Consider the following 24,372-nt stretch of genomic DNA (forward strand, 5'->3'; position numbering starts at 1 on the left):
TCTGTCCTTTTGTCAGCATTCCTGTCACTAGTGAAATTCCACTTGCTGCTGCTTAAGCTGAATTCATGTCTGCTACCTTCAAGAGATGTGTTATGGATAGAGACCTTTAATTAAGAATCATGTGTCATCATTGCTTTGAATGTTTTAACAACAGATTAGACAAAATTCTGTGTAATTGGAGGCCATATGTTCATCTGTGGAGGATCTGGAGTTTGTTTTATTCACCAGCAGAGGGATGGAGCCATTTGGGTAGTACCTGGTTTTCTTGAAGGACTCTTCCAGCTCAGCTGGTGATGATCTTAGGAATGGCAGCCATTTGGATTTGCAGCAATGCTTTACTGTCACTACTGACAGGCCTGTGAGTAACTGCAGTGGTTTGGATAGAATATTCATCCAATATTTTCCTGAGAAAATACTATTTTCCCTTGGAAGTACCTGGTGAGGAATGTTGTAGTCCTTTTTCCTGAGTTATGCAGCCTCTCTCCAACTTCTTTGTCTCTTTTCTTCCTTTTTTTCCTGTTGCAGAAGGTACTTCATTAGCAGGACGAACAACCATTAGGTGTTTACCCTCTGCAACTCACACTTCAGCAGTAGAATGTAAATAACTTTGCAGTTATTAACAAGGTTGAACTTTAAAAAGAAATGTGCTACAAAAGAGGATTTTCTTGTTCATCTCACTGTTTGCAGTACTGCAGACTTGAGCAGGCTGTTATTTCTTATGTAGAGTATCTGATCTCACAGGACTTACTGGCTCTCTGCAGCACGCATCAAATTAGGCCACAGATAGCCCAAGATAGAAGAGAGAAACTAATCTGGAAATGTAGCTCTTTGAGTATTGCCCACTGGAATTTCTTTCAAGAGCAATGAAACTAATACAACAACTGCATTTTCTTTCTTCCTCAGAAGATCTTGTTCCTGATATGAAATGGAACAGAGTGTGCCTGCTGCGCTGGAAGTCTCTTGTGCTACTTGGTTCTGAGCAGGAGCATCTGCAGGATTTTGGGGTGCAGAGGGAAGATGGATTTTTAAAGTTCAATGCCATTTCATATTCCTGAAGTTGAAGAGGGTCACTTCTTTGCACAGGGTGATCCATAAACATGTTGACATTATGCTAAGTGTTAGAGCACATTTGGGCTATTGTACAGGGTGTGTTAAGATTTGTGGGTTGAGACAGTAAGGCTTGGCATTGATTGATACATTCAAGCCTGTGGCAGGACTGACAGTGTAGAGTCTCCTAATCTTCATGGGAAGAAAGAAAGTCTAGCCAGCTGATTCTGGAAACCCAAGTCCAAAAATCTGTGCTCTCCCCATTCCATCTGCAGTTGTACTGACGTGTGTGGGGTGGGTATTTCTGTGCCTAGGGGGGTCACCCCTGCTAGATGAAGAGGGGCATAGATCTGCTTCTCCCAGTCCTGGCTAGCCACACGTGTACTCAGACACATCTCCCTTCAATCTACCAGAGAGAGGGTGTGGAGGGAGACAGGGCATTTATAGTTTTGTGGTAGAACTGAATTCACAGGAAATCTGTGTTCTTTAACATCTAGCTAAAATACGCTTTAGCTACTGCATCAGCCACTGCAGTTGCCTGATTGTCACACAGACTGCAAAGTCTAGCTCAGTTCATGTGAAAATCTGCCATTGCAAAGCTGGAATTGCTTTCATTGTAGAGGGCAGCAGCATATAATAGTACCCCCACAGTAACCTTGCAGGGATTCAGCTGCCATGTTTGAGATGCCATGGGACACAGTGCTGTTAGTGAGATCTAACCTATTGAAGTGAGTAGCAGAGAGAGTAAATAAAGTTAATTTTGTGGTTCCCATGATACATTTGGCTCTCAGTGATAACCTTAGTGGGAGCTGATGCAGCTGACTGATAGAAGAGCTTGATCCTGCTTATTAACACAAGACTCTGCAGTTACAAATTAGTGCTTATTCATCTATGTAGAGCAGTCACTACCACCATCCGCAGCAAGAGTACAGAAAAGATCTCCAACAAACTCCAAACAGAAGAGCCTGTTGGCAGCTGTCATGATAATCAGAAGAAATGCAGAGAGATACTGTGTTCAGCTCCTCTGATGTCTATCAGGGAACTATTTCAGTTGCTCCCTGAGGCGTTCACATCTCAACCCATCTGTGTCTGATCCTAAATTACTTATGACTGTGAGAGATAAGGGACTTCCCCATAGATAAGGGGTGTGTATGTGTAACATAATTTCTGTGTTTGATATTTATATTAATGGCACAGCATGCCAAAAGCATTTAATTCCCAAGAAGTAGAATCTAGGTGACATAAAAATTTCAGTAAAGATTAGATACTAAGAAAAAGGCACTCCATCCAGCAGCTGCTTTTTTCCACTTAAAATTTTTTGCCTTGGTAGAATATCAGGTGACAGTGAGTATGATGAACATTGAAAATGAAATTCTCTAATAGCACAAACCAGCTGCAAGCCAAACGTTACACAAAGACCCTGGCAAGACCGAAAGAAGAAAGAGAGAACATGAAAGACTTTGTACTGCAGTAGTCTTTTCCCTCAAAGTGCTTCCCAACAATGATTGAAGTTGCTGATCTCACTTCTGGGAAAGGCAAGGATACTTATCTCCCTTTCAGAAGCCAGGAGACTGAGCACCTTGCCCACCAGTGAGTGACACAGTAGTGTTGTCCTCACAAGGTACTCTGAGTCTCATCTCATCTCCTAGTCCTTAAGTGAACCATATTGTCAGCTAGGGACAGCTTCTGCTTAACAGGTAATGCAGAAGGAGCTTGCTCTTTGGATTGCCTCCCCAAGAAATGCTTCTACAGGCTTTGTCTAAAGTAGGGACAATCCTGGAGAGTGGTAGAATAGAATAGAATAGAATAGAATAGAATAGAATAGAATAGAATAGAATAGACCAGACCAGGCTGGAAGAGACCTTCAAGATCATCGCGTCCAACCTATTATCCAACCCACCTAATCAACTAAACCATGCGACCAAGCACCCTATCAAGTCTCCTCCTAAACACCTCCCATGACAGTGACTCCACCACCCCCCCAGGCAGCCCATTCCAATGGGCAATCACTCTTTCGGTGTAGAATTTCTTCCTAACCTCAAGCCTAAACCTCCCCTGGCACAGCTTGAGACTGGGTCCTCTTGTCCTGGTGCTGGTTGCCTGGATGATGCTGATATGCCAGCATGAACTGAGTATAAACACCACCTTTTGGAAATATTTCTTTTAATTAATGCTGCTGTCAGAACGTTCTCCATCATGTCTATGGGATGATGCCTTGTGCTGCCTTTTGTAGTGGGGTCTGGAGGCTTCTATAATGGAGCAGTACTTGAAAAAAATGCCTGATACCTGCTTGTTACGTACTGAAGAAATTCACTGTCTGCAAGTCATATGCTTCTCTTCTTAAACAAATACAGAGCTTCTGTACAGTACGTCTGTCTCTGATTCCAAACCATCTACAAAACTGGGACAACAAGCAGGTTTTTTAATCATCACAGCCTCTCCTTTTCATTGTGCAGAAACTTGATACCAAATCCTCTCACATATGCAATGTCCCTGTGAAATGATAAAAGTCTCTGAGACACACATGTGCTATTTCTAGCTATGGCAAATGAAAAGCTTTCTAAAAGGTGAAAAAACATATTTGGGGCCCTACTTACATGGAAATGGAGCTTATACTCAGGAAAGGTCTTGACATAAATAGTTTTGGAGAATCACGGAATCACCGAATCACGTAATGATAAGGCTTGGAAGGGAGATCATTGGGTACAAACCCCGTGCCAAGGCAGGTTCACCTAGAGAGGGTCACATAGGAACACATCCAGGTGGGTTTTGAATGTCTCCAGAGATGGAGGCTCCACCAGCTCCCTGGGCAGTGTGTTTCAGTGCTCTGTCACTCTTAAAGTTCCTCCTCATGTTTAGGTGAAACTTCCTGTGTTCAAGTTTGTGCCTGCTGCCCCTTGTTCTGTCACTGGGCACCACTGCAAAAAGCCTGGTTCCATCCTTCTGACACCCACCCTTTAAGTACTGGTCAACACTGACACAACCCCCCCTCACCCCTCCAAGTCTTCTCTTTTCCAGACTAACAAGCCTCAATTCTCTCAGTCTTTCCTTGTAAGAGAGATGTCCCAGTCCCCTCATCATCATCTTTGTAATGCTTTCCTCTACCCTGTCCAGCAAGTCCCTGTCCTTCTTCATCTGGGGAGCTGGTCAAGTTGTTTTTCCAGATCTCAACTCTGTCTGTTAGCAAAGCTGAAATAAGATTGTTTCCTAAACTTTATGAAGAAATTTGAAAACATGGATTATAACAACAGTTCTGTGATAATATTTCAGGCTACCTCCCCCTTAAAAGGGCTAAAGCTGGGCTTGTATTTTATGTACATCTATTTAGCGGTGTGAATCTTTAGAGCTGGGCATTCAGTGGTTTAGTCTAAATGAATCTGATGGTTTAGTTCAAGGAGCAACACCTAGAAGCAATGATGAGGCCAACATTCAGAGAGCTGTTTGTGGGAGTACCTCATTTCTGAATTCTTTCAAGATAACACAAAGTTAGTGAAAAGCAGTTGCTTCTTTAGGCAGCATACCAAGGGCTTAATTGACTTCATTATAATTCAAAGTTCCAGTGTTTCTGCTCACTGGAAATTCTGGGTTTCAGCCTGCTGTAGTCCTTACACTACTTGGGATCTAAGCTGCAGTATTGACTAATTTTAAATCTGTGGTTAGTAAGTTGAACTAATACAGGTTAGTAAATCCTACACTGGGAAGTGCTTAGCCTTTCCTTTAATAAGGACGGATTTTGATGGTTTGTGACGTTAGGGAGAATTTCTTTCTGTGGTGTGCTTTAATTTCCCTTAGGCCATTTTCAGTGAGGTTGGAATGGGCTTGATTGGAAAATTTAATGGCTTTTTCCTTCTTCATTCCCTTTTGCCAAGCTGGTCTATAAAGCTGCTCTTTCATGATGTGTGAATTTGTCTCCATTTGAAGAACTAACATCAGAGACAGCACAGAAAGCAGATTTTAAAAATGAGCTATTAGGCTGCAAAGAGGCACTTTTAAGATGCTTGGAAGTTGCACAGCAACCAGAGGAACATATAGTCATTTGATTTCTCAGATGACTTTGACTCAAGGGAAAAACAGTTTTATTCTCCCCTTAGAGCTTTCTATCATATGTGATAAAGAGAAAATGTGTTTACTCATTTTCATCCTAAGAAAACCCAACAAGTTGTGCCTGATCTCAGCGAAACAGCAGCACCTATTACCATGTAAATTACCACACACCAAGTCACAGCTCCTCTGTGTGATCTTAAATGGGAAAATACAGCAGTGTAACCTTCCATTTCTTCTAGCTTTTAGGCATAACATGCTGACCCTTCCTGGAATCATAGATTGAAAAACAGCCAACCAACTGAGAATCACTGCTTGATGTTTTCTCTGTTTCTGTAGAATTGTTTCTTTCATCACTGTCCTCAGACTTGGTATTTTACAGTAACATTTTCTGATCACTACAGGCAACAGGTCTTGGTTTGTTCAGTAGATCTTCACCATTTCATGTTGAGTGGCTGCGGTTGTTTAGTCTGGAGAAAAGGAGGCTGAGGGAACACCTTCTCACCCTCCCTGAAAAGAGGCTGGAGCCACATGGGGGTCAGTCTCTCCTCCCTAGTAAAAAGTGACAGGACAAGAGGAAATGGCCTCAAGTTGTACCAAGGAAGGTTTAGGCTAAGCATGAGGAAAAAGTTCTTCCTTTGAAAGGGTTGTCAAGCTCTGCAACAGGCTGCTCAGGAAAGTGTTTGAATCATCATCCCTGGAGGGATTTAAAAATCATGTATATATGGTACTTTGGGACATGGTTTAGCAACGGACTTGGTAGAGTTAGATAATGGTTGGACTCGACGATCGGATGATCCTGCCTTGGCAGGGGTGTTGGACTTGATGATCTCCAGAGGTCCCTTCCAACCCCTACCAAGGGTCTTTTCCAATCAAAGTGATTCTATGATCAGCTATTGTCCATTCTGCTACATGCATATGTAGGTTGCTTCCAAATTAAATGCATTTCTGATTTTCTTTTCTGATGCCCTTTAGACCATGGTGTCATTTGTATGTTAGATCATAGACTCATGGAATCATGGAATCACCCCAGTTGGAAGGGACCTCTAAATGTCATCTAGCCCAGCCCCCATGCAGTAGCCATGTTTATTGTAGTACTAACACATAAGCATCAAGCTTCATAAATACCACATATTCCTCAGACAGGTTTATTATAGTAATAGCACATAAACATCCAGCTTCATAAATGCCAGATATTCCTCTTGCAGATGTTATTTTCTATGCCAATTTAGGTCAGACCATATATTTGAATGACCCAGTCCAAAAATGGGCTGATTCTGATATAAACATGCTTATAGCATATAAAATAGATTCACAAAATCTAAAAAGGCCCACAACAATTAATAGCTTTCTGAGCAAATTATTTCTCCTTTCTCTTGACCTCGGTTTGGTCATTTTGAACATGGCAGTGATAGTGCTAAGCTTATGCAAAGCTCTGCAAGAAGTGCATGTAGAAAGGCCTCCCAATACTGGGCAGTTTTGACAATGTACAAATGCTTAAAAATCTGGTTGTGTGCTAAAGCTGTTAGTAATAAATTGCCTCTTTCACACCGAATCTGGTCTCCTGGTGACTTAGGGAGTCCTAGCTATCTTCAGCCATGATGAGAAGAGCCATGTAACTATCTCATAAATGAACATGTGCTGGCTGATTCAGCCCATGTCTACACTGAATACAGTAGTGTAGACATAGGGACTGCTGCTGTGGTTGAAAACTCATTCCAGTCTGGGATGGCAGCAAGACTGTTTATTCAGAAGCCCTTTGCTACCATGCACAGTCCTTCCAAGAGATGGTTTAAACTGTAGTGCTGAAAGAGTGCTTTGCCTGATGAAATCTCCCCTGAGGGGCAAGAAGAGCATGGTGGCGCTACATCCCACCCAGAGATCCCTTCCCAAGTGTAACAAACAGTACTGGTATCTTTAGGTTAATCACTGATCTGAGTTACTTTTATAAGAGATCTTTTCTCCTTGATAAATGCTACTAGTACTACTGTGCCAGTCTGAAGTGGGATTCTTACTGGTACAGCTGTGTCCAACCATAGATGCAGCTGTATTACTGCAGGAGTGTCTTTATCAATAGCTGTGTCCACATTAGGATGATTTTTCTGATTTAATTACAGCAAAGTAAATACAACAACAACAACATCCTGACCTTTTTCTTTTTTTAACTTGGTGAGCCTAGTGAGAAATCTGAATTTAGTAAATCAGAGATATGACCTCATCAAGATGGATTGGAAATTAAATATGTAAAGAAAAACAAAGTTGTGCTGGTCCTGCAGACATCTCTAATTAGCTATGGGTCTGAAAGGTTTTGAAAGCCATAATGCTGTCCAGGTATAATCAGGATCATAAAACTTTCTGGCATAAACTAGAAATATTGTGGCTTGAGCCTGACATTCCAAAGGCTGCTAGGCATTAGAGGAGACTGAGGCAGCTGCAGCTGGAGCATGTCTGGAATGGAGTCACTGAGCTGCAATAAATCACCATCATAATGCTATTTTTCACAGAGTGAAAGTAAACTTTCAAGTGTCACTTTTGGTGCAGTGATCAAAGGTTTCTCTTGCCTCTGCTTAATCTCTCACACTTTACAACTGCTCTCTCCCTAACTGGTGAGGCACATTTACAAATGTGCTGTCCTGCTTCCCAGCAGATGTCACCTGGCTGAGCTTTACATTACTGCATGATGTTTCATGCCCAGCCCGTCCCACATACACATATGTTGGCCTCCCTGCACAAAACCACGTGCAGCACCCCACACACTCTGGAGATACTCTCCCTCCCTCATACACACACACTTCTCAGAGCTTTTCACCTTTTCCCTCCTGCCTCATCTTTTAGTCATTCCTTAAAGATGCTGCCAGTGATTTCTTTGAGGCAGTCAAACCCTGAAACATTCTGAAAAGAAAGGTGCTGGAAGAGAAACACATGGGAGGAGAAAAAGCTTGTAGTAATTTTCATTGCATCACTTTTGCATGAGCCTTTATGTGTGGTGAGTGATCTACGTAAGGATGCTTCTCAAAGGAAAAAAAAACAAACAAACCACTTAAATCCTGTATAGAAAAGCAAAAGCAAAATCTCCCTCCTTTCTTCCCTCTGTCTCGACCCCATACCCAGCCCTAAACTTCAGATGAGGGTCTGTGTGGGCTCCAACACATACATGAGGGGGAGTGCTCATGAAGTACTAGTCACTAATGGTAATCTTTCTTTTTCCTTCCTCCTCAGTTTGTTGCTCAGCCAAACTGCCAGCAGCTACTAGCAACACTTTGGTATGACGGTTTTCCAGGATGGAGGAGGAAACACTGGGCAGTAAAACTCTTGACCTGTGTCACCATTGGGCTGCTATTTCCTGTGCTATCCGTGGCGTATCTGATTGCACCGAAGAGCAGGCTGGGACTGTTCATTAAAAAGCCATTTATAAAGTTTATCTGCCACACTGGCTCTTACCTGACCTTCCTCTTCATGCTCCTGCTGGCATCGCAGCACATCGTCAGGACTGACCTTCACATGCAGGGACCACCTCCCACCATCGTGGAGTGGATGATCCTGCCCTGGGTTCTAGGTAAATAAGAAACACAGAACTTCCTGAGCCAAAGGCGCCTGACTCACACCCATGGCAGCTGTGTGGATACTCATTCCTGATCTCAGCTTCAGCAGCATTTAAAGAGATTTGGCAGCCAGCTTCAGTAACTGCATAAAACAGCTGGGCTCCTTCTGGAACAACAGATCCTGTTGGCTTAGGGCTCTTCTGCTGTTCATATTGCCATCTGACATGCCTTTAGACATGACCCTGAGCAAAGCACAGCAGATGCAGCTCTCTGCCTGATTCTCCCATGCTCTGTGTGAGGAACAGGTTAGGAATGAGCTTCTGGGTCACACTAGTAACAAACAGTGGCACTTCTCATGCTGGGTTAGTGCTGCTGGCTGGTACATGGCAGAAGGCACTGTGTGCCTATCTCTGCCTTTGCCTTCTCACTGATCTGCTCCTGGATCCAGTGCACAGGTACCAGCCCTATTTATTCCTGGGCTCCCGGAATTCCAAATAGCCTAAAGGAAAGCAGGAAAGGGAGGATAAATCTCACTTTGATGTGTGTGTCTGTGCTGATAAACTGGATCAATATCAAGCACTGGTATAAGTAGGAGAAGGAGGGAGTGCTTATCTGTTTTATCATCATAAGGCTAAGCATGAAGCTTTTATTCCAGTTTGGCTTGGGCAACCATGGTTGTGAAGATAAGAAAGTGTCCCTATTTCTGAGGGCAGGACATGCAGGTAAGGTAGTGAGAAGGAATGGGAGAAAATAGAGTCACTGAGGGAGGAGAGCAGAGGAGCATGGTTGAATATAGTTTTGAGGAGAGAGAAGTGTTTACCCTTTCAAACTGAAATCTATCACAACAGCAAGTGAAAACCTGTGGTCTCCGTTAGAAGCAAGATCTGTCTTCTAATTAAACTCCTGTCTGACTTGCTGTGCCTCTAGCTGTGAGCTGGGGTGTTACAAGGAGGCCTGCTCATGGGCAATGGTTTCTATATCTTTATAGCTCTCCTTCAGCCTCTGTACAGCTGAAGTCAGTTTGGTGCAAAACACCAGAGGTCAGGTAGCTGTGAATTGCAGCTAATAGGCAGGTCTGGTAGCCTGGAAAGCCAAGCTGATACTTTCTGAGGACAGCTCCCACAAACCTTGACCTTTGGAGCTCTCCCTATGACTCCTCCCCTCTCCTGACAACACCAGCCCCCAGCTCCTTGTTTCTGTGGTGGCTCTGGATCAGGCTGGTTCTGTGCTGAGTGAACCCAGCTGTTCCCCATGCCAAACCTAAAACTGCTGATGGAAAGGAAGGAAAGAATGCAGGGTTGCAGCATTCACAAATCACTTTCCATCGTGACCCAGGGCACTTTGCTCCTTGCATAACTCTGCCACATGGTAACTCAAGCTTGGTTATGTTATTAAGCTGATTTATGGCATTGAAGTGCATGTGTTGGTAGAAACTTCAGAATAAGCTGAGAAGGTTAAATGTCTTTTCTGAACTTAAGTGGTCTCTTCACTTTATCCTTAACTTCATGGTTAAAAATGAGGGAGATGGTAGGCTTTCAGCAAAATTGATTTGTTGGTGAAAGATTATCCATTAAAAAAACCAAACCAACAACAACTTTCAAAATCACCTCTAACAGCTGTCTGCTCTTCTTCTTGAGTGCCTTTGTTTCAGATAAATAGGGATATTGTGGGACTGTTTATGAAATGGATAAATTAGAACAGTTCTACCAGATTAAAGGTTATTATTTAAGAAATATTTTCCACTATAAAAGGAGAGAAAGAACAGGCACACAGAGCATTGCTGTAACTATAGTAACCAGCAGTGATAACCCACTATAAATACATGTATGAGTTCTTCACAGGCTCCTCTCCATTGATTAATTTTATTGTCTACTTTTGTGTTCATGTTAAGATTTGGAGGAAGCTGTAATAAAATTACCTTATTGGCCTTGACATTGTGCCTGCCTGGCCATTGACCTGCTGCCTGGCAGCCAAAAAGCCAAGATTAATATTTGGATGTTTGCAGCAGTGCATTTCAACATTATCTGCTCCTCAGGTCCTAAAACTTGAGTGGCAAGTAGCATTGCGGTGACTGGCTAGATATGAGCAGCAGTTTGGGTCACTATATTGGTAAGGCACCTGGAGGTGTGCTTTGCTGTTGTTTTCATTTTTATTTTCACACATTTCAGGCCTTCAGTCAAGGATAATGTTGTAAACTGAGTAATTAAAAATATCTGGGGGCTCTACAGACATTCTGAGCAGCATGTAGGTGATGAAGGATCCTAATGGCCAGCCATTTTTTAACAGGACTTAAGCGCAAAAATAAAACCATAGAACTGTACAAAAGGCTGGAAAAGACCTTTAAGGTCAATTCCAACCATTAACTACCAGGTCTGCTGCTAAACAATGTCCCTCAGCACCACATCTACACAGTTTTTAAACCCCTCCAGGAATGATGTTTCTACCACTGCCCTGGCCAGTCTGTTCCAGGACTTGACAATCATTTCAAGGGAAGAAATTGTTCCTCATGTCCAACCTTAACTTCACCTGCACAGCTTAGGCTGTTTCTTCTCATTCTGTTCCTTGTTCCTTGGGAGAAGAGATCGACTCCCACCTGGCTCCAACCTCCTTTCAGGGAGTTGTAGAGAGTGAGAAGGTCTCTCCTCAGCCTCCTTTTCTCCAGGCTGAACACCAGGCTGATACATGCCAGGATGCCATTGACCTTCTTGCCCACCTGGGCACATGCTGACTCACACTGAAACAGTTCTACAAAAAAAGACAATATAAATCAGTTCAATTCAGAATTGTGTGTCAGGCGAGTTTAGCAAGCTGGTCATGAAGTTCAGAAGCTGCCCCTCATCCCTTTAGCTGCAAGGAAGTTTAGTGAAAGTTAGCAAGTGCCAAAAACCATTCCCAGAAGCATTTCAGAGTTGAGGTTGGAACAAACATTCACCTTATGAAACCCGTAGCCACATTTGACAAGAGGTGAGTCATTGCTGAGCTGTGGTGCCAGGCTGCAGCGAGTGCCCTTTCTCCTGCTGAGTCTTACCTTCTTTCACAAGCAGTCCCAATGGGCTTGTTGTGCAGCAAGATGCATAAATCCAGTGACTGAGCATAGAGAATGAGTTCATGTCTTCTGTCTTTCATGTGATATTTTCAGGTCAGGGATGAAATGTACTGGCATGTGGGAGCTGGTACTGGTGTTACATGTTCTGCAGAGACAACTAGGAAAAGTCAGTACTGTCCAGCTGAGCAATGAATTACTTACAGCTTCTATGAGAGCAAGCAGACTGTTAGAAACCATACTGTTGCTTATATAGTTTGTTCATGTAGAATAAATTTCATCTGAGCAAATCCACTCATACCCCTCATGTATCTGGAGCCCGGGATAGGAAACCTAGGTCTTTTCAATATCTCTTTATACTCCATTCCACAGAGATGGAAACTGTCTTATAATCAGTGGTGTTATACGTTGTATATGAGACATTTTTTCCAAGCTGTTACTTTAGAATTGTCTTTCATTACATCAGATACACAGAATGCTTTAATGGCAAGTAATACCCTGACATGACCATAAACTTTCTTTCTACAGGTTTTATCTGGGGAGAAATCAAGGAAATGTGGGACGGTGGATTCAATGAGTATGTACATGACTGGTGGAATCTGATGGATTTTGCAATGAACTCCCTCTATCTTGCAACTATCTCCCTTAAAATTGTTGCCTACGTCAAGGTACAATAACTTGGGGCAGAGTTTATGTAACTTGCATGTGAGAACTGTACAGAGAGTAGAAACTGTCAATACCAGAATTACAGATCAAAAGGAATAGCTGCTTTACAAGCAGCCCAGTTTTGGTCCTTCTCATCCTGATTCTTTGATTAAGAGTGAAGTAGGTAATTTGGGCATTGGGTAGAAGTCTCCCCACCTGCTGTGCACTTTGTAGCTACTCAGTTGCCAAAGATACATGTCGTTCATGCTGACACTAGACCTCTTTCAACAACGCTAGGCATAGAGAAAACATGATTGTTAAATAAAACAGCAAAGGAACTACAAGAGCAGGGTTATCTACAGCCAAGATTTATGATCTGTGGCCTTACAGATCTGTAGATTACTAATCAGAAGTTTGTGAAAGGCCTGCTAAGAAAAGCAGGCCTGCTAGCAGGAGGCTTCCATCTGATAGAAAGGAGTCTTGGTATATAGGAGTATGTGGAAGAGCATTCTCACAGGAGTCCCTTTCTGACCTCTGTCATGTAGAGGTTGCAGTATGCTCTGAAACATGAGGATTTATAACATTGATAATGGCTTCAAAATCTTTTGCAACATGACTTGTAAAGTATAAACTAATTCTCTTCAGTATATGGTTTAAAATTAGACAAGAAGATGACAAAGGAGTGTGGTGGAGCTTTAACACCGTGTAGATTCCTCACTGTCATGTTCCATTTCTGGCAAGAATGTATGTCAGAGCTCATCCTTGACCACCTTCCACGTGGTGGAAGCCAGAAGGTGTCCAGAGGAACAGAGGAAGCCAAAGGAAGTACTTTCCTTCTGTCTCTCTCTTTTTTAAAGACACAGACAAAACACTAATGGCCTCCTGCAAACTTCTGTATGCAGTGGCTCTCTTTGACTTCAGTTGGAGCTGTGTGCTTGGTCTGATTCTTGTCTTCGTATGAATCAGCAGTCATTTCATTACCCTTAGTGGAATTACACAGGTGTAAATCAAGTAACTGGAATCTGCTCCTTGGCCACATACTCTCTTTCAAGTTTTGCTGTGCTGTTTTGCTTTGGTAGAAGTGTACAACTTCTTTTAGTCCAGCTCCTACTAGCCAGGGGAAACACTTCTCCAAAACAACCTTTTAGTCCCATCTGATTGTGTATGCAGGTGAAAAGAGGAGAAAATTTCCCAAAGCTCCTTGACTCCAAAACAGCAGGGCTTTTGTCAAAACCTCTCCCACAAGCAGTTCTGCAATCCCTTACCACTGCATAGTGGTGACTTAGTTTTTCAAAGGGAAAATCTTTAAGATAGTTGCTGCTCCCAGAAGAGGCAGCTCTGTAACAGCATCAAAGTGGGAAAGGATTACATCTTTTTTCTCCCTGCATTCAGAACTGGTGAGGAAATTAGACTTGAAAGGTTGGTCTTTAAACTGAGAGCAATACAAAAAATGCTGGGAATCATAAGATTCAGGAAAAGATCTTAAAATGTTAACAATCTCATGCTTTCTCACACACAAAACACTGGAAGAGCTGAGCATCCCCAGATTTATGCAGTGACATGCTGAGATTTAAACTCATAGCCAAACCACACATACAGAGGAAGTACAGCTTTGTTTATATGCTCTGTGACAACTATAGAAATTTGGGTCCTAAATACAAAGACATATATATGCCTGCAGACAAAAGAATGCTCTCAGGAATATGTCTGAGTACAGATCAGAGCTACTGGGATTAAATTTGACTGCTCTCAGGTCGGTTTCTGATGAGGACCAATGTCAGATAATTCTGAGAAGAGCATAAAATCTTATATAGGAGTGATTCTGAAACAGCATGCTCACAGAAGACCCCTTCTGACCTCTGTCACGTTGAAGTTGCAGTGTGCTCTGAAAGATGAGGATTCATGATGTTGATAATGGCTTCAAAACTTCTTGCAACATGACTTATAAAGGTCTTTGTTATTTATAGAACAGCCCCAAGGTGCAAAAGGCTGGTATATATGCCAATATACCATATTCTAATACTTCTTAGGACTTCAAAGAATTACATGGATATTTAGCTTTCTGCCAGATAGCAGAAAGATAAATTGCACTCTGACACTAATGTTTTCCATCCTTAAGAGAAGACTTTTTTTTCTTGATTTGACTGGTTCCAAGACCTGGCCCTAATATTGTCCAGTGCAAATGAAATCTTCAGGCTAATCGCAGGGTCAAAATACTTTCTTAATCTGTTCTCATTTGCTGCATTGAATTATCATGTAATGAGGAAGGGTAAATGTGACTGCCTGGTGTAACTTGTACCGTTCTGTGAACATCTCTGTTGTGTTTCATCTTTTGATGCCTAACCCAAATAACTCCAGCTTTCCCAGATAACCAGCTTCATTAGATACCTCTGAAATCTTGTTTCTGTTTCCTAGGCTAGGCTGCTCTGAAGAGACTTACTATTTTCCCAGCATGGATATACCATCAGCTCATAAAGAGCCAAAATATGAGCCTCACTGATTGTTTTACGTATAGATGTGAGATGAAGACCTCTTCCCATACCTTAGATATGCAGTCTATGCCAAACCCTAGGAGAGAGCCCCTGGGATTCTGTGTCCAGCCAAGATGCGGAAGAGAACTGGGAACAGCAGTGTAAAGCTGTTGTCCAGGCAGAGGAAGTTTTCTGATCACAGCCATCCACCCCCACTGCTGGATACTGGCAAAAGTTACCATGTCTGCCTGTTTGTAAACATTTTGGATCCATCTTCAAATCAAATTAGCAGACTTGGGCCATGATGTTCATGTAATAAAGACCAGTTTGGAAATGTCAGAAGCAATCAGAGGTCATGCTGAAATGCTCTCATCTCATGTCTCAGTTCTTTCATACAGAGGAAGAGACTGAAATATCAACTTGGTTTTAGCTCTGCCCTTGAAAAAAAAATGTGAGCTGGTGGTTTGGGCCTTCAGATTTAAATAGAAACTCATCCATCAGTAGGATATTGATACCATGTCCTTTTAAAAGATAGAAAAAATGTTTTAGGAGTCCTAAACATGCTGGCTACACTATTAGCTGTATTATTCTAAGTACATCTTTGCCTTTTGTGTATGTTAAATGAGCAGAGACAAGTGTTACAAGGACAATTATTCCTTAATGCTAAAAGGTCTTTGACTCCATTCTGTTGTGGCAGTGTGGTTAAGCATAGTAGTTACATTTAGCTCTTTCCTGTTACCTTCTTCTGCTTCTACAGTTACATTATGAAGCAAGTTAATGTTATAATTGATGCACTCAAATGTATCCAGCTGTAATTATGACCTCTGCTTTAGCAACTCTTCTAAAATTGCCATGACAAATTAACTAATAAGAAAATTAGTACGAAGAAAGCATTTTGGTTCTGGGCTGTTGGCGCCTTTTGGTTCTGGGCTATTGACACATTTTGAAGATGACTAGGGAAGGAAAGCATCCACTTTTTATGATCTCCCTTCTCTGTCCCTGGTATTCTTCCTGGAATGTGCAGTGGTTTGAATGTGCAGCCATATTTGGGAGGAAACAGGAAGGAAAGGTAATTGGAAGTTTCTGACCTGCACATGCTCAAGGGAAGTCTGAATCCCTTTATATGCTGGAAGAGGAGGTTGTTTATGAACCCATGAATGTGAATATCCCACAAGAAGTAAATTCAAAGGCCATTTTTCTAAATTTAGACTAAGAACAGCCAACTTACCAGAAGCCTTTAAAGAAAAGATCATTCCACAACTGTCCATATTAGGGGCTTATAATCTGGTAGGGAGAGTTTGTAAGAAGGCATCAATAAACCCAAGTCTCTGCCCTGATCAAGTCAGCTTCAGTCCTAAATGTTAGTGTGACAGTTTCAAGTTTAAAAGTGCTTCTTGTATCACCAGTACCTGGTTGATACTTACATGTGAAATATTAGCAGGTGTGACTTTTTGAGTTGTCTCAGAGTCATTCCAACACAATTCACTTGTATCCCCCTGTTATTTCTTTCAGTATAACGGTTCTCGTCCGAGGGAGGAATGGGAAATGTGGCACCCGACTCTCATTGCAGAAGCCCTCTTTGCAATATCCAACATTTTGAGTTCTTTGCGTCTCATATCCCTGTTTACAGCAAATTCACACCTGGGACCCTTGCAGATTTCTCTGGGACGCATGCTGCTAGACATCCTTAAGTTCCTTTTTATCTACTGTCTGGTGCTTCTGGCTTTTGCCAATGGACTGAACCAGCTTTATTTTTATTACGAGACCAGTGCCTCGGAGGAACCCAACAACTGCAAGGGGATCCGATGTGAGAAACAGAACAATGCCTTCTCCACGTAAGATGTCCTTTCCTTTCTGCTCTTACGGTTGACTTCTGCTGTCCTCTGTCTAACCTGCCTTTGCCTGTTGTCTGTCACTGCACTGAAAATGCCTTTATTTATTGATTTGCAAATACCAGGTGAGCTGGTTGACTGTGCAGGAAAGGTGTGAGTTAACTGGAGCAGACATTCTGCTGAGCTTTGCTGTCAGAAAGAGTTTTAGGTCTGGAAATGGGAGACAATCATTTTAGTTCTGGACCAGAGAGTCTTCCTACATGATCCCACAACTGAAATTTTATTATGTCTGTGTTCAATATCAGTATATTTGAGAAAGCAAGTTTCCTACTGCCATAATCATAGTTTTGTCTGATTCTCGAGGAAAGGAGGGGAAGCAAAACAAAATGTAGAAAACAAGGAGTTAAACTATGAGAAAAGGTAACTGATAAATGACATGAGACAGCAACAACAGCAATCTCACCTAGGTCATTTTTATACATATGTGATGTTGCCTGCTACTCTGATTTCCTTGCAGTGGGCTAAGACTAAAATCCCAGCAAAATCCTTTTTGCTGGAAAAGCTGCTACTTTCCTGAGATGTTGGCATGGAAATTGCTATGCTGACAGCTGGCTGGGCTGAAAGAGATAGCACATGCTGAAAAATAACATGAATTGTCTTTCTGATGTATTTGTTTTAATTACTAATAGTGGAAATAATTATAATAATCAGCCCCCACTCAATTGTTCTTGCTGCTTGCACAGTACTTAAAACACAAAGGGAGGAGAAATAAATAAAGCACAGTCTAGAGAAAGGCCCACGCCCTGCAAGCAAGCAAAACAAGACTGTTGCCCACCATTTCATGCTAAATTAAATAAAACGTCGTCATGCCCAATAACTCTCTGCCCTTCCTCAGCTGAAGGCTGTGTGACATATTTGCACTGGTGGCAGAAGCAGATGATGTCTGAGGCCACGTGACTAGATTGGAAGAGGAAAGGCTCCAAGGCTGTCATGCAGGCTCCCTCCTTAAAAGAAGCGGGGGATTTTCATGGGATGGGCTCAGCCTTACAAGAGCATCTTGACCTGGTAGACCAGCCGTGCTGCTGTTTACCACTGCAGAGTAGGAACACCATAGGCTTGATTAATTTTCTCATTAAACCCATCTATATCTGGAGGAAGCAAGTGGAACTGCACTGTGCTAATGAAAAACAGAATTAAAGACCTTAGTCTTTTTTTCTGTTTTAATTGCTCCGTGTGCCCCGGAAATGTGTTGTGCAGAAATTCTGCTTGCTGAAGAATTAAATAGCAAATACTATTCCTGATCTGTGTCCATATTGCTGCAGCAGCCAGAGGGAGAAACATTTGGCAAGCACAGTGTTTGCTAAGTGGCAACTTCTAGCGCAGGAAGGGTCAAACCCACAAAGTTTGGGACTAGAGCCTGCTTTCCCTGGAGCTATGGTGAACAGATGTGTTCAGTTCTGCCGTGTGGTTTGGACCTGTCACCAATACAAACCAGTTGTTTTGCAGATTTCACTGTCAGCAGGTGAGTAAAAAAAAAAAAAACAACAGCAGGATTTGACTGAAGACAAAGAACATTGGGTCAGCAGGAAGGAAAAAAAGCTTCTCAAGTCTGTAAGGTGTAATATCTGGGGAACTAGAAATGATACAGAACTACTTAACAGAAAGAGTGTAGATCAGCTTAAATACAGACCACAATTTCTCCCACCCAACGTTCAGCTTAAACCTCCTGCCACAGAGAATGTAGCACAGAAAGGAAATTGAGGGGGCTCAGCCTTTATGGCAGAGGTTTGTTTAAAACAAAATCACAGTGGGAGGGGATCCATTAGGATTGAGGTCTCCTGGCAGGGAACAGAACACTCTGCAGTTACTTTTTGTTTGAGACTTGCTTAAGAAATTTATTTAACACGTTCTTAGAAGTTTAAATACTTGTTATTAACACCCTCAGTGCAAGCTGACATTTGGCCCTTGAGCAGATGCACAGCATGAGAGAGTGACTGGCTAAGAACAAGCAACCTGCAACACAGAAAATTATATCACTGGGCTGGAGAGTGAAGGCATGGCTGGAGTGAATTCCAGTCAGCCTGGTGTTACCTCAAGATTGCTCATAGTTCACCCTAATGAAAGAATAAATGTAAAAAGGCTTTCAATCAGTCCCCTTTGCTTCCTAGCAGCATTTCCAGGCCATCATACAATAACATCTAATTTTGTAAGAGGAGGAGAAGCAGGACGCCACTTGTGTTTGTACAGCTTGTTGAAAATGTGGCACCTATTTACTGGTGCATTATTTCCTATTACTCCCAAAGGATGGGTTTAATATTTTCTTAGTGAGGAAATTTTCTGCATTGCAAACACAGATCATGGAAAAGTAATATTCCTTTGTGACAGCAACGAGGTGAAGTCATGAATAATTTAAGGTTATGCTTTGGCCTCACCATCCCTTCCAGAGCAGAGTGGCTTGGGCAGACAATTGGAAAAGATGTTTATTGCTGTGATCCTGGCAACTGAAGGAATGAGAAGAGGAGGAATGGATGGAGGAAGTCACATCTTGCTGCCTGCTGTGTCATTCTCACCAGAGTTGATCAACAGGGACATTTCTCCAGGGACTGCAGGAAGTTTAGAATTTTATTTATTTAGAATAAACCAAACCAGGTTGGAAGAGACCTTCAAGATCATTGCGTCCAACCCATCAACCAATCCAACCCACCCAAACAGCTAACCCATGGCACCAAGTACCCCATCAAGTTCCTGTAGCAGAGGCACACTTGCTTTGTTTGCGCAGCCAGGGAGAGTAGTGGAGCTCTGAGATCTCTCCTGTTTGCTTAAGATCCAAAATATCCTCAACAGGAGGGCATGGTCTCTCAACCACCATTTCCAGCATTCTTTTATTAAAGCTGCTTCTCTGCAGTGGTGTGAGCCCCACCTGAAACATTTCACAGTGAAAAGAGGTTGTGGTTCTAGCCTGTCATTGAAGACTGAGGAAAGAATAACTAAGCCTTGAAGTTACAGAACCAGTTGCTATTTTTTTCAAGGTCTGCATGTCAACATACAAATAAATTTGCCTTTCTCTGGGCCCAGGTTATACTCCTGGTTAATACTGTGAGTTCAGAGCAATGCACTGATTGATCACTTCTAAGACTGATTTCAGTTTCATGTCAGGACCCTGTGTCTCCCCTGAGCCTAGAACCTAATAAGTACTTCTACTGCTAATAGATAAACTAAGGTAAAACCACTTCAGCATTTCCAGCAGAGGAATGCTTAGCAGTCTTTGGTTAATGCTCATTTTACCACATCACTTGTTTAATAAATCTAACAGCCTGACTTCTAGGAGGAAGGATTTTTGCTTCAAGGAATCTTTATAATTTTGGCCAGTGAAAAACACAAGATACATCCACAAAATATAAAGAAACTAGATCTCCATGTAAAGCACAGGGGTATCTATGGAACAGGTGCCCAGAGAAGCCAGGAGAACGGATTCCTGGTACGTCAAAGAGTCTGAATTATTTGTATTGGTTTTTGTAGTAGGAGCATTTGAAAATATCTAGTGACCTCAGGTCGAAATGGGAACTCTTAAACAGGCATATAGATGTCATTTTTTGATGATATAAATGCTCTATTTTGGAAAGCCCAAACAAAGATGCCCAAATAGAGCAATTATTTAGATTGCTGATTATGTATTTGACGTGACTGCAAAAGGTCACTTGTCTCTCGCTGAAGCAAATAGAAACCTGGGATGATCTCATCAGCTGTAAAGTACAGTGAAGTCAGGTCTAGTTCATCTATGGAAGGAAGGCTTCAAAAGAAGAGAAACTCTCAGGCTGAATTAATGGGATGACTCTCTTTCTTTGAGTCATTACTGATCAGTTGTTGCAGTGGGCACTACGCTATTGTGGGTGTGAGCCGCTGCACTAACAAGACATAGGGACCAGCAGTTTGGCTATGAGCCTTGCTTATGGATGGGGTCTTGGCACCCTGGCCTGCTTCACTTCCAGCTGAAGTAATTGCAAGCTCTCAGCCTATATTAGAGCAGAAGGTGCAAGTGGACTTGATTTCTCATATCTCCTACCTCGTAGTGCCTCACTGCTGTGCACTACATAACATCTACAGTCCTGCTGTGCTTCACAGCAGGTTCCCTGAATGTTCAGTCTGCAGACACGTTAATGGTGCAGGCACTGATTGAACAGGAGTTTATCATAGAATCACAGAATGTTTTGGCTTAAAAGGGACCGTTAAAGCTCGTGTAGTCTAACTCTTCTGCAGTCAGCAGGGACGTCTTCAACTGTCTATATTCTGGCAGATGTATGTATCTATCTATCCACTATAGATAATCCCAGCATGGCAGTGTTAATTAGAGGGCTGGTCTGTGCATTTGTTAGAGTGGGAAAGGGAATCTTGGGTCCCTTCAGGGCAGTTAGGCTTGTTACATCTCTAAAGGATGTGGAGAGGGCTCTCAGACAGGTAGCAGATGTTGCTGTGACACAACTCTAACATGCATTGGCCAATGGGTCACTGTGACTGGACGGCAGGCTGCCTTCTGGGGAGACTCAATGCCTGTATTGAGCAGCTGCTTTGTGGTGTCCAAGGCTCTTGATGTCTTTGTGTTCCCCACATGGCCTGAAGCAGTCGTTGTCCTCCATTCCCCAAAGTAAGGAAGCCAAGTAAAAATCTGGTTTTGTTTTCAGACTTTTCGAGACCCTCCAGTCACTCTTCTGGTCTGTGTTTGGGCTGCTGAATCTCTACGTCACCAACGTGAAAGCCAGACATGAATTCACAGAATTTGTTGGGGCCACTATGTTTGGGACCTACAACGTCATCTCTCTTGTTGTGCTGCTGAACATGCTCATAGCCATGATGAACAACTCCTACCAGCTCATTGCTGTAAGTTACCTCATTCTCTCTCTTTTTGCTTTTTTCCCGTGTGCATCATCTGTTTGGCTTACAGCAAGTGCGTATCTTCTGGGATGCTGGAGACTGCTGCCTCCAGTTTTTGACAGCAGGTAGTTGGGATTTCTACTCACTAGCCTGAATCATGCCTGCGGAGGAGGTTTTGCTCTGTAATGCTTCTTAGCTGGAAAAGGCTGATCAACTGTGATCTGCCCCTGGCTTCTCCTGCAGAGTAACCTCATTGGTCACAGGGCCATTTGCAGCTTGTTTGCATGGTAGCAGAGACAGTCTATGGAGGGGAGCTTCCCACTGCTTCCTGATGTTAGGTTTTAACATGGGGGGAGGGGTGGGTATAATGTTTTTTCTTCTCTCCTATTACTAATTTCTCATGTGAAACCGTATGTCAGGAGCTCAGTCCTGTAATTTCTTACTGCACAGCCTTCCCACTGCAATGAGATCATTCCCATCAGTAACACCAGCCGGTCTTCTCCTGGCAGCTGGCACTGGCGACTGTAATCTCAGATCCCAGTGTAACCTCCGTGCAGGATTGAGCTGAACTGAGACAGCTCACGGCTGCCAGTTAGCTGTGGAGCCAGTTTCAAACTTCATGTGAATGTTCATAACTGATTTTTCTTCTGTAGTCTCATTCTGTGTACCTAAAAGCCATCCCGACCACTGATGATTGAATTTGTCAACAGGTTGGAAACTAAAGCAGTATGGCTCTGCATTTTAAGGCTTTTGTGTGTCCAGTACTTGAGATAAACGAGTGGGCACGTACTTTCCAGTTCTGATGCCTAACAGCACAGGTTTAGAGGTTGTGAAGTGATGAAGTGTTAAATCATTTGTGAATGGAGACAGGAGTTACGAAAGTAATTTGTGTCCTTAGCTGGTCACTCGGAAGTACAAGCAGAGCAGAGACTTCCTTCTCTGCTTTGGATGACTCTTGGATTTATTCTCAAAGATAGAAGATAAAACAGATAAAAAGACAATGAGCACCAACTCTCCTACTATTTCTGTTACCAGCGTCCTGGGGAAATGTCTGGGTGAACTCTTTTCCTGACTAATGCCCACAAAGGTATCGGGTTGTTTCCTTGAACAGGTTCCACAACTGCCGCTGGTCATCACCTGATTCAAATGGCTCCTAAATTAGTTAACTAGTCAAACTGAGTACAGACCCAGTGAAATAAGTGATACTGGGTTTGGACATCTGATCTTTATCCCGTTATGAGAAAAACGGGACCGTTGACCTTCCAAATGAGCAGAAAAGCAGCTTCTCACAAAGGCATTGCTGCTTTATCAGTCCCTTTCAGTGCTCTAAGTGCTTTCTCTTTGTTCAGTGATGCTCCTCACATTCCAGGGAGACTGGAATGAGGGGCAGAAAACAAAGATACTCCCCTTAGACATTTTCTTCCATTCCCCTTCCATTATTGTCATCAAATAGGCTTGTCACTGACTCAAAGCTCAGACCTAAGATGGGCATAAGAATAGCAGTGCTTGCTATTCACTGGGGTACAAACGGCTCAGCATTCTTTTCCCTGAATAATTTAAGTGATGCAGTGACACATTACAAACAGTCCCACGTGACTTCCAGACCCATCATAACAATTAACTGAAGTGAATGGTGCAGAGCAGGCTGTTGTGTGAACGCTTTTGTGTATGGAGCAGCTTGGAACAGTGAATTGCTCTGCCAGAAAGTTGCTTGTGAGAGAACCTGAGGGTAAAGGACTGAACTCACCTGATAACTGAGGTATAACACAATTCAGTGTGCAGCATAAGCCCCCCTGCTCAGAAGAATGACAGTGAAAATGCTACAGGATACTCATCACTTAAGCTGTCATACCGCAGTTGCTCCTGAGAGCAGTGACATTTCCTGGGAAGGCAGGAGGCAGGCCCTTTCAGCCCCTTCTCGTGCAGTGCATGCAGCTTGGCTTTTGAAGTTCACATTCCTGTATTTCTGCATGCTCACAGCATTCTCTCAGGGACAAGTTTCATTTGTGTTTTCTAAGGGCAAATATCGATTAATCTCTTCCCTTAATAAATATTGAGCTTTACAACTGTGGCTCATTTTTTAGCTTCCTGTAATCATGTCAACCCCTTTCTGAATCACAGTGGACTGGTTGCTAGACCAGGCATTTTTTCCTCCTGATATTACATTGAGCATTCCTGGAATGACAGCATTCCAGAGATGGAGGAGGGGAAGGGACCAAGAAGCACTTGCAGGGGGGGTGGAGGTCCCCTTCTTGAATACATCAGTAGGAAATCTTGTGCCATATGCAGGACTCTGCAGAGAAAGAAAATGAGCTAGACTGCAAGGATGAGAGTGCATCTCTGATGGTTGATTTCTCTGCAGTGGAGTGGTCAGGACATCTTAATTAATTCCACTTGTTAATAAGCCAGTGGCACTGCTGCAATGCAAGCAGTATTCCTCCTCTCCATTCTTCCAATATGTTAATGCATTTGTCGCAGTTACTCTTCAGGTTAGCTCTTCTACGTTATCTCAGGTATCCATGAATTCCTGCTTCAGGGTTACAAAAAGTAAAATCTGAGCTGCCCACTCTTTGATTTTTTTTTTTGTCTTTGCTCTTTGTTGTGTCTCCCTCGTATGGGGGTTAGGGCCTAGTAGTTAATTAAACACTGAAGGCAAACAGCATAAAGCCACAGGGTATGCTTGGAAGACAGAACGAGGCAAGGAAAGAGTAAAACTTCCACAGCTCTGACTCAGAGAAGGAAGAATTTTTCTACCATATTTTTTTAAATACTTTTTTTTTTACTAAGCTGTTTCAGACTTCAATAAATAAATAATTTTTTTCTGGGAGTAGCCTGAAGCGGTTTCAATATTGATTTTTTTTTTCGTATAGCCCATTTTTCTC

The 24,372-nt window shown here is 42.6% G+C and overlaps 1 protein-coding gene across 2 annotated transcripts in view; it reads left to right on the plus strand.

Moving 5' to 3' along the window:
- The window catches only part of TRPC5 (transient receptor potential cation channel subfamily C member 5), a 91,495-nt gene that overhangs the window by 41,200 nt on the left and 25,923 nt on the right, over positions 1-24,372 (plus strand). For both annotated transcript variants that reach the window (XM_068152001.1, XM_068152002.1), the window contains exons 5-8: positions 8,308-8,644; positions 12,202-12,341; positions 16,302-16,624; positions 21,301-21,496. In XM_068152001.1, coding sequence (XP_068008102.1) covers positions 8,308-8,644; positions 12,202-12,341; positions 16,302-16,624; positions 21,301-21,496 — 996 coding nt within the window. The remainder of the gene's footprint in view (positions 1-8,307; positions 8,645-12,201; positions 12,342-16,301; positions 16,625-21,300; positions 21,497-24,372) is intronic.

The sequence above is a fragment of the Melanerpes formicivorus genome, unplaced genomic scaffold, assembly GCF_026170545.1.
Source record: "Melanerpes formicivorus ecotype bairdi unplaced genomic scaffold, bMelFor1.0.p_v2 SCAF_22, whole genome shotgun sequence".
Classification (NCBI taxonomy): domain Eukaryota; kingdom Metazoa; phylum Chordata; class Aves; order Piciformes; family Picidae; genus Melanerpes; species Melanerpes formicivorus.